General features: G+C 44.3%; 1 protein-coding gene and 2 non-coding genes across 3 annotated transcripts; 1 reads left to right on the top strand and 2 right to left on the bottom strand.

Annotated features, from left to right (window-relative positions):
- The first annotated feature begins 2,828 nt into the window (after nucleotides 1-2,828).
- Nucleotides 2,829-3,473, top strand: LOC105549803 (protein FAM231D-like). The gene has a single exon (XM_011994451.1). The coding sequence runs from the start codon at nucleotides 2,829-2,831 to the stop codon at nucleotides 3,471-3,473; it is 645 nt and encodes a 214-aa protein (XP_011849841.1).
- Nucleotides 3,474-7,368: 3,895 nt separating this feature from the next.
- TRNAG-CCC lies at nucleotides 7,369-7,439 on the bottom strand. Its single transcript has one exon. It is a non-coding gene; the product is annotated as a tRNA-Gly (tRNA).
- Nucleotides 7,440-11,288: 3,849 nt separating this feature from the next.
- Nucleotides 11,289-11,361, bottom strand: TRNAV-CAC. Its single transcript has one exon. It is a non-coding gene; the product is annotated as a tRNA-Val (tRNA).
- Nucleotides 11,362-15,717: the final 4,356 nt, after the last annotated feature.

Genomic DNA, 15,717 nt, shown 5'->3' with positions numbered 1-15,717 from the left:
GGGGAGGGGCCCTCCCGCGGTGGATTGTAAGGTGTTTAGCAACATCCGTCGCCTCCGCTGACTAGATACATGCCAGGGGGTTAACATTCTCCCTCCCGCTTCCCCCAGTCGTGGCCTAGTGTCCCAGCGGGGATGGGACAGGCGTGTGAGAGTGTAGTTGCCCCCTGTGGGGAACCATTGCTGCGCGTTGTCCTGCTCTCTGAACTTGTGCAGAGGACCCTCCAGGTGAAGACTCAAGGGTCGATCCAGCTCAAGACACCCTCGCTCCCCCTCACAGTCAGAACTTAGGATTTAGGCTTTAACATCTTGACATCATGAGATTCTAAACCTTTAGGTCCTCCAAATCGGCCTCTTCCGAGCCTGTTGACCAGGACCAGCCAGGCAGAGGGCTGGGTTCGCTCAACGAGTCTCCTCTCGCCCCTCCTGGAGCTTCAGGCTTCTTTCGGTTGCAGAGAAGCTTTATGGGCTACTTCCTTCAGCACCCCCGGGGGCAGGTGCGCGGTGCGCAGGGAAGAGGGTTTGACTGCGGTTCGCAAACCCCAGCGCCCAATCTCCACCCCGGTGCGAGCACTCTTCCAGGCTCCTGCTGGTCCCACTCGCCGGGAGTTAGGTCTCAGGTCAGCCTGAGCTCTCGTGACGCCCAGGCCCGGAAGGAAGCGTAGGGGAAACCAGCTGCTCACTTCGGTCCTGTCCGGAAGGGATCCCTTGCTGACGCGAAAGAAAGGCGGCGAGTCCTGTCCTGTTGGGTAGGCGGAAAAGAGATCAAAGGGAAGACAAGAAAAATCCTGTGAGGTTTCAGGATCTAAAGTTACCATGAAGTCGACCTAACCTCCTCTGGAGGTCCTCCCGGTCCTCCCGTGGCTGGAGAAGGTGAATCGAGTTTCCGTCTCCAGTTTGCCGAGGCAGACAAAGCCGACGACAATGGGCCTGTCCACTGTCTTCTTTCATATGCACAAAATGTCAGTTCTTCCTGTTTCTAACTTACAACATCCCACCTGATGACCAGCTTAGCAAATTAGAGACCCTCCATGGGATTCCATCTCTGTCTTAGTTGGGGTTTCTATAACGTACCATAAACTGGGTGACTAATTCACAACAGAAATTTATTTCTCACAGTTCTGGAGGTTGGAAGTCCGAGATCAAGGTGCCAACATGGTAGGGTTATGGTGAGGGACTTTCTTTTTTCTGGCTGTACACTGCCACCTTCTCATTGTATCCTCAGGGGGCAGAAAGAGGGCGAGAGAGCTCCCCGGGGTCCCTTTTATAAGGGCATTAGTCCCATTCAGACTAATGGGACTAAATCCAGACTCTGTGCTGAGTGTTGTGGATTTTTTGCATGTTCATCCTCCCGGCAGACAACTGGAGATGTATTGTTCCCAGAGGGTACAATAGAGAATCTTCGGTCACAAGTCAGCAGCCAGTCTAGTGAGTGAGAGCATGTGTCTGACTCTGAAATGAGAGTGTATTAGTCCGTTTTCACGCTGCTGACAAAAACATGCCAGAGTCTGGGAAGAAAAAGAGGTTTAATTGGACTTACATTTCCACATGGCTGGGGATGCCTCAGAATCATAGTGGGAGGCAAAAGGCACTTCTTACATGGCAGCAGCAAGAGAAGATGAGGAAGAAGCAAAAGCAGAAACTCCTGATAAACCCATCAGATAGTGAGACTTATTCACTATGAGGAGAATAGCACGGGGAAAGACCCACCCCCATGATTCAGTTACCTCCTCCTAGGTCCCTCCCACAACACATGGGGATTCTGGGAGATACAATTCAAGTTGAGATTTGGGTGAGGGCACAGCCAAACCATATCAGAAAGGGATGAAGTGACAGCATGTCCTGATGTGTGTGATGGTTTTATGAGTTATTACCTATTTCAAAATTGATTGCAATGTGTGAAAAAGAACAGAGACTTGTACTATCTGACTTTAAGGCTGACCATAAGCTATTATAGACAAGGCATCAGGAGTGACAAATAGATAAACGGACTGAGTTAAGAGACCTGAAACTGACCCATAGCTATACAGTCAATAAATGGGTTTTCACTGAAAGCAGTTCAATATAAGAAAACAAACCGTTTCAATTAATGGACTTTCATATGGAGGTAGGGGAGGCCAGTGATGTTATTCTCCCTCACTCTACACACAAAGGTAACTTGAGACGCATTATAGACCAAAACTTAAAAGTTAAAGATATAAAGCATTTCAAGGATACTTTGTGACTTGTTGGTAGGCAAAGATTTTCAAGGATACTTTTTGACTTGTTGGTAGGCAAAGATTAGCCTAATCCTATAATTATTATTACTGTGGTCTGGTACACTGCACCCAGTTTCTGCTGGAGTATTTCCCGGGTGTCTCTAATAAGTAAGAGAGGGCCCCATGGGATATTCCTACAGTTCCCAGATGAACAGTGGGAAAGACTCCACACTGACCAACCCGGGGGGCCTGAAAACTCAGGTCCTCAAGGAGGGTAGAGGATACCTGGACCCTGACCCAGACCCCTGGATGGGCTGTGCCAAGAGACCCAGCAAGGGAAGGGATTCCCTCTTGCCTCAGGTTCTGTATTCTTCTGTGGTTAGACGACCTGAACCCAACTCCCTCCCCAAGCACTGGAGTTGGGACTTTTCCAAGTGCTGGGGATCTTGCTGTCCTAAGGATAGCTGAGCAAGGGGGTTGAGGAGGAGCTTGGGTAGTGGAGGAGGGGAAACCGGGTAAGATGCTTGAAGCAGTCGGCTATACAAGACACAGACAGGACCTACTGGGACCCAAGCGCCTTCATGTGAAGCTTGGTCTTGGGCCACCTTGTTCCTCAAAGGGGTGCCTACTTCCATGGGGTCTTCAAAGGGACTGTGGAAAGAGAGGCCTTCAGCCCACACCTCTGAATGCTTTTCCACCACAGCATGCCCTGTGGCCTGTATCCTGCTGGTGTGGAACAGTCAGACCCCTGCACGGCTGCAGAGCCTCTGTACTGGGTGGCATCCCAGCCTGAGTGCCACAGCTCAGTGGGTAGGCCTCCGAGCAAGTAGAGAGGAGGGCACTTTTTGGACAGAATGTGTGGGGCAAGAGCGATGGCTCATCTGTTCAGGTTACTCACAAAATGAGAGTCAGGAAGATCAGGGCACAGACCTGATTTCCCACACAGGGCTGAAAGCAGACAACCGGAGGGAGAGCAGCACCTGGGCCAATGAGGTAGAAGACAGAAGACCACAGTATACTCCTGCCCTCAACCTCAACCCCTCCCACACACATCCTCCACGCCCCCTAACCACCTTCCTCAGAAGTGTAATAGGAATCCAGATATCCCCTGGCCTGGTTGCTGCAGGAGGCACAGTGGCCTGGAGGATCCTGAGGCAGTTGTGGGAAGATGTGGATTGTCTAACTGGAGGTTGGGAGTCCAGGGTGCAGAAGGAGAAGCTTGGAGTGCAGGGTTTGGTGGTATGTGTGTGGCAACAGGCAAAAGAAAGAGACAATTAAGCCACTTGAAATACCATGAGAGATCAAATTTAGAAAATTCCCGGGGACGTATGCATGTAGGCATTCACGAGATCCAGAAAACAGCTGCTGCATAACTGCATGTTGCGTGCAAGCCCTAAGTTGCTGATTTTTAAACAGCCCGATGGGTTCACAAAGGCAATTTCTGAATAGTCTTAAAAGCAGAGGTGCACTAAAGCCACTGTGCCCTGCAGCCCAGGATCCCAGTAAGTTCTTTGACCATTTATGGAAGATTTTTGGAGTTGTCCTTGGTAACCCCCAAGAATGTCTTGGTTAGGAGTAGAATTTTAGATGTCATCATTTTAAAAATTAAAAGTAAAACTGTGGAACTTATAGAGAGATAAAATTAAGAGAATACATTCACTATCCTGAGTAGAAAGATTTCTTATAGAACATAACAGACTTTAAAAATAAAGAAAAAATTTCATCAAATTAAATGCTTTGAGAACTAAAATTAAAATCCAAAGCCATCCAACCAACTGGACAGACCTCATCTTGGCCAAGGAGATCCCAGAGAAGTCTTAAATACTGAGTTCCTGATCAGTATTTGGAAGGTCAGACACCTGTCCTTATTCTCTCTCCCTTTTGTGGTTTAGACGTAACTGATCAGCATTATTGTTAAAATAGAGATCATAAGACTGACAGAACAGACTCCTTACCATTGTAAGATACTATATTATAAACAAGACCTAAGGCCATGCCAGGCAAGGTTAAGTCATGCATCCCTCAACTTAAAAAATAAACTATGTTCTAACTGCCAGTTTTTTTTTTTCTCTCTTCTTTCTTTTCTTCTCTAGCTAAGCAAGTACTGGCCTTGAGATAAGCAATGCTGAAGCATTTGCAGCTCACCCATTACCATAAACTGACTGAGCCCTCCCTACACAAGCCATAACTACAGCTTTGATTGGACAAGAGGCTGATTTCAGTAACTTTCTCCCGATAAGAGACCACTGGCTGTGGACTAGTTCTGGACAGTTTACAGAGGCTGTGCACCTGATTGCCTTTGTGTCTCTGCTTCACCTTTTGAAGCATAAGGCCTAACTATAATGTATTTAAATGTTGTCTCCACCCCAAAGTGAACATGGGTTGCATGTGACAGGCATGTTTACTCAGCATGCATGCAGCAGGATCCCTTCATGAATATTCAGAGCTCCTCCTATTCCCTGTTGAATATATGTGGCCAACCAGATCAACATAAATCCCTATTCTCCCCTCCCCTTCCTGGAAACCTATTTTTCAGGTTTCAGCAGGAGGGTATACCTCCCAGTCTGGCAGAATGGCCGCCTTGCAGGCTGTAACCCTTTATAAAAAATAAAATCTCCTTTCTAAATTTATAAATTGTGTGATTTTTCACTTGACAGCTTTCAGTTGTCAGTCAAGTCACTGACTGGGAAAAGTTCTTTGCAATATATTTATTTGAAAAATGACTGAATTCCTGAATATATAAGAGAAATTTCATAAATCAGTAATATAGAGCTAAGCCAAATAAAATCAGGCAAAATATTCGAATAGGCCTTTGCAAAGGAAAATTTCTTATATGCTGGAAGCCATAAGAAAATATGCTTCATAGTATTGTTCATTAGGCAAGTACAAATTAATTCCACACGGAGACACCACTAACCACTTACCAGTGTATGGGTACTTTATTTTATTATTATTATTTTTTTCTGAGACAGGGTCTCACTCTGTCACCCAAGCTGGAGTGCAACGGTGCGATCTTGGCTCTCTGCAACCTCCCCCTCCTGAGTAGCTGGGACTACAGGTGCATGCCACCATGCCCGGCTAATTTTTGTATTTTTAGTAGAGACGGGGTGTCACCATGTTGATCAGAGTGGTCTGAGAGCACAGCTATATTTAACAAAGTTAGTACATCAAATGCTGACAAGAATTTGGTGCCACTTCAACTGTCACTGCTGGTGAAAAAACATTCTAGAAGACTGGCAATTTGTACTAATGTTAAACTTATACTCAGGTCATGACCCAGCAACTGAAGTACTTCCATGAATCTCAAGTGCACAAAAAGACTGTTACAAGAATATTCATCACAAGAATTCAGTAACACCACAATTGAGAAGTGATCCATGAAACTACGTGGATGTGTCTCATGAGTATAATGAACATAACTGCAGAAAAAAGGCCAGACACAAAAGATATGTCCATTTACTCATGAGAACTTTAAGAACAGGCAATTGTAACCTATGGGAATAGACATCAGAATGGCGATTAACTAAGAGGACACAGGGTGGGAATTGCCTGGAAAGGGGCTCTAACAGGCCTTTCTCAGATGATGGCAATTTTCTAAAACTTGAGCTGGGTGGTGATTACATTTATCAAAATTAAACAAATTGCACTAAAAATTTGTGCACTTTATGTGAACTGTAGTTTATTTACTGTTCGCATTGCTTGAACCCGGGAGACGGAGGTTGCAGTGAGCCGAGATTGAGCCGTGGCACTCCAGCCCAGGTGACAGAACAAGACTACATCTCAAAAATAATAATAATAGTAGTAATTTACTGTTCTCATAAAAATTAGTGGATGCGGAATGGAGGCAAGCCAGTGTAGATCATCACAAGTAGTTTAGATTTTATTGTAAACTCATTAAAAGCTCGTTCTCGTTTTGTGTTTTTAAAAATCCCACTGATACAGCTGTTTTCTCTACCAGAAAATACTATAACCACATTATTTCAACAGTGGAAGCTACAGACAAAGGGCTCTTGAGAGGTGGCATCTTCACCTATGGGAATTTTTTCTGCTCAATTGTGAGACAAAGGGCATGTCCAAGTTTTCCTTGTGGTCAGGCCGCCCCCCTAGTTTATGCACAGTGGGCTAAACTCCAGAAGCTGGAGCCCTTCCAGGCCAGTGGTTTACTCTGCTCTCTGGAGGCTGCTAGGATTAAAGGCAAAGCAAATGACAAGTCTATTAGCTACAATCGCAAGATAGAAAACATTGCAGTGACTCAGATTTGAACCCAGGTTGTGGGAACCACAACTACAGGTATTAACCACTACACGACCACAAGGCCTGCTGACAACCATTGTACTTCTTATCCTTTTTATGTAAAAACACTCATACTACTTTCTCTGCTTTATTCTTGAACATCTGGAGATTTTCGTGCTTTTCTCTCTTTCATGCGCTTCTCTGTTTCTCTCTCCCCATTCTGCTACATAATTAAAAAAAAAAAATCTCATCTCTCAGGATCCGGCCCCTGCCTCTACACCAAGCCTCCTGGGAAGTCTCATTGTCCCATCAACACCTCTGCCTTCTTTCACTCCTTTTTTTTTTTGACGGACTCGCTGGAGTGCAGTGGCTCACTGCAACCTCCGCCTCCTGGGTTCAAGCGATTCTTCTGCGTCAGCCTCCCAAGTAGCTGGAATAGCAGGTGCATGCCACCACAATCGGCTAATTTTTGTATTTTTAGTAGAGACGGGATTTCACCATGTTAGCCAGGCTGGTCTTGAACTCTTGTCCTGAAGCTATCCATCCGCCTCAGCCTCACAAAGTTCTGGGATTACAGGTGTGAGCCACCGTATCCGGCCAAATTTCAGGCCAACACCTGTTGACGCAGATTGCCAGACACACGGAATCCCTCGCGGAACACCGATAGGCCCACAAAACACGCCGGGGCCAAGGTGGCTGACGATTTTAGCAAATTCGGTTCACAGTGTCTGGGGTACAGCCCGGAGGGTCCACTGGCTACCCCGGCGCAAGGAGCAGTCTTCGCTGCTCCCCTCATCTCTACGCAGATTCCTCCCCACACACCTCCCCTTTCTTTGGGCCATGGAGGCCTCTTGGACCTCTGACGTGACTACCCCGCCTGCAGCTCCTCTCCTTCTGGGAGCTTCAGGGTAAAGAACTGTGGAGAAGAACAAAAACCTCTTGCATTGGCCGGGAATCGAACCCGGGTCTCCCGCGTGGGAGGCGAGAATTCTACCACTGAACCACCAATGCCTTCCTGTACCAGCTTTCTGTAGGAGGTGAGAATTCTACCACTGAATCGCCAATGCCTCCCTGTACCAGCTTCCTGGAAGATAGCTGAAAAGAGTATCCAGGAAGACTTAGAAACTTGCAAGCGGCTTTTTCAAGTGTCGACTAAAAGCTAACAAAGACATCCAAAGCAAATGTTTTTACAGGAAACTTTTACTAGACAAAGTCATAAATATCAAAATAGCTCATTTGTCAGATCAAACTCTTAACTCTGAAAAAGGTCTTTCTACCTGCATTACAAACCCCTATAATAAAACATCAGAAATTCATTCATGTTTCTTTTCTCTAATCCTAAATCTTCAACTGTCAACCTCAAACTGCTGCCTTAGTGGTTCTGAGAAGGTAACCTAACTGGTAGTTTAGGTAAGTAAAGTTCTAATTCAGGGAGGAAATAAGAAGTAGAAGCAAAATTAGAATTAGAGGAAAGAGGAAATGAAAGGACAGAATCAAGGTAGAGATAATGAAGAAACAAAGGTTGGTATACTGAGTTAGTCTTTTGTCGCTGTTTTTTTGGCAGAAGAGTAATGATCGGTCTTGTGATCATTATAATACTGTTATTTGTCTGCTTGAAGATGTATAAAGCACTTGAAGGAAATGTGATATAAAAAGATTAATAATGCTTGCAGTCAATATTTCATTGTTATGGAGAATCCAATTTCCTAAGTTAACATGCTTTGATGTATTAGCTATGTAAGGAGTAGACTAGTTTAAGGAAATATTGACAGTCAAAATATTAACATATTAGTCTTGATGAAGTTCAAATAGTAGAGAGATTTCTTTCCTCAATTTTCCCTGGAGAGAGTAAACTGAAGAGAAAAATCCAGAGTTTGCCCCACATGTTGGGTCTGGGAGTCATTATGGCTTTTTCAAAGACAGAAGCTGTGTGTGACATGGAATCATGCTTCTTCTCTAGCTGAGAGGCCAAGCTAGGTCTAGGCTGAGTCATAAACTTGAGCCCAACAAGGAAATCACCCTTCACATTGACCTGGAAGAGCTTTGACCGTTCTCTGTTCTTTGCCCAACACCCAAGACACACATCAGCTCTGGCCAACAAACCTTCACATATTATCTGTATCAACCAGAGCTACATTTATTCCCAAATCACCTTCTAAAATACAAACCTGTACTTTCTACTCTCAAATTCTAAATTTGCAAAGGCCTCATATGCATCTCAGAGTCACAGATGCTAAAACTCAACACACCAGTGAGTTCCCTGTCAGCATCATGTACCACCCTCTATCTCAAAACCCAGTGATCAGACCCAAGTACAGCATCTCCCAAAGAGTAGTGCACTGTCCTGGGTGTTTCAGTGATCACTAAAACCTGTTTCTAGCCCTGCCTAGCACACTTATCCTCGCCACCATCCATCCTATTTGCCAAGCCAGATCTTTCTTTGGATAAACTCTCGTTTTCACAACACAACAATTTCAGTTCAATTCAAAAAAATAGTGTTTAGGTTTATTGGATACTCCACAAGCTTACTGCCACTTTATTACCACACTTTTCCATCTATCAGCTCTTGCGTCCATTAACATAAGCAGACAAAAAAAACTGGACTCCTGGCCAGGTGCAGTGGCTCATGCCTGTAACCCCAGAACTTTGGGAGGCCAAGGCAGGCAGATCATGAGGTCAGGAGATTGAGACCATTCTGACTAACATGGTGAAACCCTGTCTCTACTAAAACTACAAAAAAAAAAAAAAAAATTAGCTGGGCATGGGGGCACCCGCCTGTATTCCCAGCTACTTGGAAGGCTGAGGCAGGAGAATTACCTGAACTCGGGAGGCAAAGGTTGCAGTGAACCGAGATCACACCATTGCACTCCAGCCTGAGTGAAAGAGCAAGACTCCGTCTCAAAAAACAAAAACAAAAACAAACAAACAAAACTGGACTCCCTACAGCCAGTGTAGTACGCACCACTCACTTGCCATACTGTATGCTAAGTGACCCTTCCACAGCTGAAATCTGCACATAACTTCAGCCTAAAACCATGTAATGTCCCTTTATTTCTTCAGTACAACGATACAATGATGAATACCTTATTCTCTGTACCCTTCTTCCCTCTGTGCTCATCACTCTAATAGTTCTTGCCAATACTCAAATCCAGGAGCAGCAAACTACTTGACGTGTCATAAACTTTTCACAGGTTCATGCCAGTGGATTCCCCGGTGAACCAGCTATCTTAACTTAGGCTTCCATAACAAAATACCACAGACTGGATGGCTTAAACATGAGGAATTTCTTTCTCACAGTTTGAGAGGCTGAGAAGTCCAAGATCAAACTGCCAGCTGATTTGGTTCCCTGGTGAGGGCTCTCTCCCTGGCTTGCAGACTGCTACCTTCTCCTTCTGTCCTTGCATGGTGGAGAGAGAGAGAGCACTTTGATCTTTCTTCTGTTTCTTATAATGACACTGATCTCATCATGGAGATCCTATGGTCATGACCTCATCTAAGCCTGATTACTTCCCAAAGGCCCTACCTCCAAAATACTTTCACGTTGGGAGTTAAGGCTTCAATATATAAGTTGAAGGGAACACAAACATCCATTCCATTACACTAGCACCTGCATTTGCAATCCAGCCTCTGGGTCAGCCTTAGCAGTGCAGAGCCCAGGGCTTCAATTGACAGGATTTTTATGCTCCCATGCTCTGGCTCCTTGGCTCCGGAAGCTTCATAGAACCAGTAGGGTAATACATCATTTAGCAATTATACTATAAAACACATGGTGGGCAAAAGAGTGCCCTATTAAGTATTTCGGTTATGTCCCCATTAGTGTGCTTGGCTCAAGCTATTAACAGTAAATAGTGGCTAGCATCCACCTCAGTACAATCCCCTGCAGTCATCCTATCCATTCCATTTTCCTATCCTTGGCTTGCTGATTCAATACTCTTAAGTGATGTACTCCCGGTGCTCTCCTTTTTCCCTCAGAGATATCTTGTGATTTCTTTGATTCCACCTCTACAGGTTAATAAATCTAATATTTTAAAAAATCTGTAGAGGGATGTTGGGAAGCTGTGAGGAGAGCCCTTGGGCTTTTCGCCTGGGTAAAGGGCAGACTCCTGAAGATTCTGGGCCTTGGCCTCCAGCTGCACTAGTGCTGGCCACTTAGCTGTTCTCAGCAGCCTCACCTGGCGCAATGGTGCTGAAGCGCACTGCCTCGAGGCCAGAAGGCAAAGCGAGAGTCGGTGGCTATGACCTGGAACCCATTTAGGCAAAATTGAGGGCGCTTGGGGACAAAGCAATAGAGAAGGGTGGGCAATACAGGATGTGTACACTACACATTAGGAATTATATTTACTAAATTGTTGATTACCTAAGCCTCCGGAGAGTAGTTTGGACACTTACCGGCTTGCTGAGGATTATTTGGGGAAGGGGTATGCATGCAAATGTATATACATAATTCGTGTGATTTTGGAATATTGACTCTACGAGTTCCAGATGCAGATTTAGAACCTTTTTAAAAAATGTTTTGTTTTGTTGTCTCTCAAATCAGCCCGATCTGCAACTGGATCAGAGTAAAGCGAAGCCAAGCGGGACCCTTAGGAAATGCGCTAAGATGTCATCCACTTTCAGTGTCAGCCTGTGAAAATTCAGGCGATAGAAGAGAATGAAAAGAACCCTAAGGAATTTCTGGAACCAAAGCGAACATTAAGCAGGCCTGCTGTGACGTACTCTTACTGGCAGACCAGTGGAAATTGTAGCCTGGTCGACAATCTGTCTAGATTGATGAGGTCTAAAATGTAGGTCACAGGTTCAACAACTTTTCTGTTTTTCAACCTTGAGTAAACTCACTAAATTTAAAGGTAAAAGGAGACCTGTTTCCGCCCGGTTTCGAACCGGGGACCTTTCGCGTGTGAGGCGAACGTGATAACCACTACACTACGGAAACCACACACTTGCAAAAAGAGGCAAAATATAATCATGAAAATCTTAGATCAGCCATTTGTACTATAGTTTACAAATCCAAGATCGCGCCACTGCACTCCAGTCTGGACGACAGAGCGAGAGTGTCTCAAAAAAAGTTTGGAGAAGAAGGTGCCATTTCCCCTAGTTGCTTTTCTTACTGCAGTAGTGACCGCATTGCCTTCACATCTGAAGTCCAAGTGCTTCCACCCTGAGGAATATGCAGATCGCTAGGTCACTGGACGCCAGGCCGCAGTGCCGGCCTCGTTCTGCCTTTGGCTCCAAATGCAGTCGGGGGACGCGACTGAACCTCACCAGAGGCTGATGGGATGTTACCCTTACCAGCGACTGGAGAGCCGAGCTCCCAAAGAGGCCTACTTCATGATAGCCTTAAATCAGGAAATTTCATGAAATGCCACCCCTCTACCGCCCCATTCCCATACTCTATCTCCTCCCCTGCCCACTCTGAGAGGATTCGCCGCCTTTCTGTCGCGTCTGGACTCTTTGGAGTCCCACAAGGACAAGACAAAAGGGGCATTGCCTTTTCCTACAGGAGCGGGAAGAGCCGTCATAGCGGAGGAAACACAGACTCACAGCGCGCATCCCCACATACTTGCACCCTGCCGGACGCCAGCAAACCCAGCAAAGCACTCTCTGAAGCTTCTCTGGAAAAGGACGGAGTGTGAGGTTTCTGATAAGGCAAGAGGAGCCAAAGAGAGCGGACCCAGTCCTTCCCCTGGCTCGAGAGAACAAACCCAGAAGAAGGGCAGATTCAAAGGCAAAGCGCAAAGGCGGCCCAACCCCACGACCTGAGCGAGTCAAGGGGTCGCGGGTTAAATTGCGTTTATCAGAACAGTTGTTTGCTCACTGTCCCAAAGCCCTCCAAGGGACAAAGAAAACACTGGCATGGCACCAATCGCAGAAGGGGGCAGCATTGACATCCAGGAACGGGCGTGGAAAAGCAGGGATCATCTCTCCCCTATCCCCTGTATGGCTGCAGACGTAGCAGTGGTTCTTTTCTCTAGGACCCAGTGAGTGTGCACTAGGACAGAACACTATTTATGTTATTCATGGTGCCACCACCCAGGCTGAAAGTGAGCCTGTGCTGCTTCAGCTTTCAGGAAGGACGGGCCCAATTCTCCCTCCCTATACAAAGCTGCAGTGCCCTGGCAATGGAGGACAGATCATGGAGTTGCCTGCCCTGGACTCGGGGAAGAGGCTCTGCCCTAAACCCCATTTTAGTGGTAGCTGTCAGAGTGGCATATCCATAGACTTCAGCTGCACCACAGCCAGGAACCGAAGGACAAAGTCTTTATAAAATGAAAGTTATGAGCTCTGTGACAGGGCCATGATAGGGAAGCAGATCACATTCTTGCCTACTCAGGAGGAGGAGCTAGTGCACCTCTGCCCCTTCCCCTGAAGCCTCAGCACACCCCAACATGATCTCTTGCCACCATCCTGTCAGGGCAGGTTTTTCCACTGGACACCAGCCTACCTACCCACCCTTACTCTTAAGCAGCATCTACTGGACTGCATCCTAAACTGGACCACTGAATAAAAAAACCCTGCTACCCGAAGGGCTTAGTGTTAGTCCATGAGATAAGCTTCCTGAGAATTCCCTACCCTCAGCCCCCAACAGGGGTTAGTGTGTTAGCTTTTACTTCCAGTACATCACTACAACAAGCAGCATCTGAGAAAGCTACTGCTCAGAAGCTACCTACAACCAAGAAACACATACAGAGATAGGGCCCCCCGAAAGCACCCAGAAATGAAGCCAAACAATCATACACAATACATATCACAGTCATACCATCAAGAAAAAAAAAAGAATAAAAAAATTAAAAATCCTCATCCAAACAATACCAAATTCAAAAATAAGAAGCAACAGCTTCCTCAGATGACAAGGAATCAGTGCAAGAACTCCAGTGTACCCGGAGTATTTACACACTTCCAAAGGATTGTACTAGTTCCTAGCAAGGGATCCTAGCCAGACTGAAATGTCGGAAATGACAGGTAAGAATTCCAAATACGTATTGCAAGGAAGCTCAATGAGATCCAAGAAAAAGTTGAAGTCCAATGCAAAGAAACCAGAAAAACAATGCAGAATATGAAAGACAAGAAAACTATATTAAGAAACAAACAAATACAACTTCTATAATTGAAAATTCACTAAAGGAATTTCAAAACACATTGAAAGCTTTAACAATAGACTACACAAGCAGAAGAATGAATTTCAGAGCTTGAAGGTTGGTCTTTCAAATTCACCTAGTCAGACAAAAATAAAGAAAAAATAATTTTTAAAAATGAACAAAGCTTTTGAGAATTATGAGGTTATGTAAAGCGATCAAGCCTATGACTTATTGGCATTCTGGAGAGAGAAGAAGAAAAAGTAAGCAACCTGGAAAACATATTTGAAGGAATAATTCAGGAAAGAATTTTCCTAGTCTTACTAGAGAGATTGATATTCAGATACAAGAAATTCGGACAACTTCTGCAAGATACTACACAAGATAACCATTGCAAAGCATACAGTCATCAGACTTTCCAAGATCAACGTGAAAGAAAAAATCTTAAAGGCAGCTGAAGAAAAGGACCAAATTATCTCTAAAGGAAATCCCATCAGACTAACAGCAAACTTCTCAACCGAAATCTTACAAGTCAGAAGAGACTGGGGCCTATTTTTAGCCACCTAAAAGAAAAAAAAAAAGTGCTCGTCAAAGTTTCATACTCTGCCAAACTAAGCTTCATAAATGAAGGAGAAATAGTTTTTCCCAGACAGAGAAATGCTAAGGGAATTCATTAACACCAGACAGGCTCTAAACAAATGTCCAAAGGCGTTCTAAACATGGATGGTACTTGCTACCATAAAAGCACATGTAATTACAAAGCTCATAGACCCTATAAAGCAGTACATAATTGGGTCTACAAAGCAACTAGCTTAACACTATGACAAAAATAACACCTCACACGTGAATATTAACCTTGAATGTAAATGGCCTAAAAGCTCCACTTAATGGGCATAGAGTAGTCCAGGCATGATGGCTCACATCTGTAATCCCAGCACTCTGGGAGGCCAAGGCAGGCAGATCACTTGAGGTCAGGAGTTCGAAACGAGCCTGGCCAACATGGTGAAACTTCATCTCCACTAAAATACAAAAATTAGCTGGGCGTGGTGGTGGGTGCCTGTAATGCCAGCTACTCGGGAAGCTGAGGCAAGAGAACCACTTGAACCCAGGAAGCAGAGGCTGCAGTGAGCCAAGATCGCACCACTAAACTCAGCCTGGGTGACAGAGTGAGACTCCATTTAAAAAAAAAAAAAAAAAAAAAGGCATAAGGTGGCAAATTGGGAGAAAAAAAAATCAAACTTTCTGTGACCTTTAAGAGAGATCTATCTTACATGTTATAGCGCCCAGAGGCTCAAAGTAAAGGGATAGAGAGAGATCTGTTATGCAAATGGAAAACAAAAAAGATCAGGAGTTGCTATTCTTGTATCAAGTAAAACAGACTAAACCAACAACGGTTTAAAAAAAAAAAAAAAAGACAAGGAAGGACATTATGTAATCAGAAAGCATTCAATTCAACAAAAAGATTTAACTATCCTAAATATATATGCACCTAACACTGAAGCACCCAAATTTATAAAACAAATACTACTAGACCTAAGCAAAGAAATAGCCATACTATAATAGTGGAGGACTTCAACATCCCACTGACAGCACTAGACAGATCACTGAGGCAGAAACCTAATAAAGAAACTTTGGACTTAAATTGGACTCTTGACCAAATGAATCTAATAGATGTGTATAGAATACTCTATCCAACAACCATAGAATATACGTTCTTCTCTTCTGTACACAGAACATTCTCTAAGATTGACCACATACTCAGTCATAAAGCAAGTCTCAATAAATTTTTTTAAATGAAATGATATCAAGTATCTTCTCAGACAACAGCAAATAAAAGCAGAAATCAATGCCAAGAGGAACTCTCAAAACCACACAAATACATGGAAACTAAACAACAGAATCATTTTTGGGTAAACAATAAAATTAAGGCAGAAATAAAAAAATTGAAACAAATGAAAGTAGAGACACAATGTGTCAAAAACTCTGGAATACAGCAAAAGCAGTGTTAAGAGGAAAGTTTATAGCACTCAATATCTACCTTGAAAAGATAGAAAGATCTCAAATTAACAACATAATACCACACCTACAGAACTAGAAAAAGAAGAAGAAACAAAACCCAAAGCTAGGAGAAGGAAAGAAATAACTAAGATCAGAGCAGAACGAAATGAAACAGAGACCAAAAAAAAAAAACACACACACACACACAAAGGATCAAT

Source organism: Mandrillus leucophaeus, unplaced genomic scaffold (genome assembly GCF_000951045.1).
Source record: "Mandrillus leucophaeus isolate KB7577 unplaced genomic scaffold, Mleu.le_1.0 Scaffold457, whole genome shotgun sequence".
NCBI classification, from domain to species: Eukaryota; Metazoa; Chordata; class Mammalia; order Primates; family Cercopithecidae; genus Mandrillus; species Mandrillus leucophaeus.
Note: the sequence above shows the minus strand (reverse complement) of the source record. Positions and strands in the feature narration are given on the sequence as shown.

Bases quoted from the DNA above. Each gene is read 5' to 3' on its own strand.
- LOC105549803 (XM_011994451.1), top strand. From the start codon at position 2,829: ATGGGGTCTTCAAAGGGACTGTGGAAAGAGAGGCCTTCAGCCCACACC.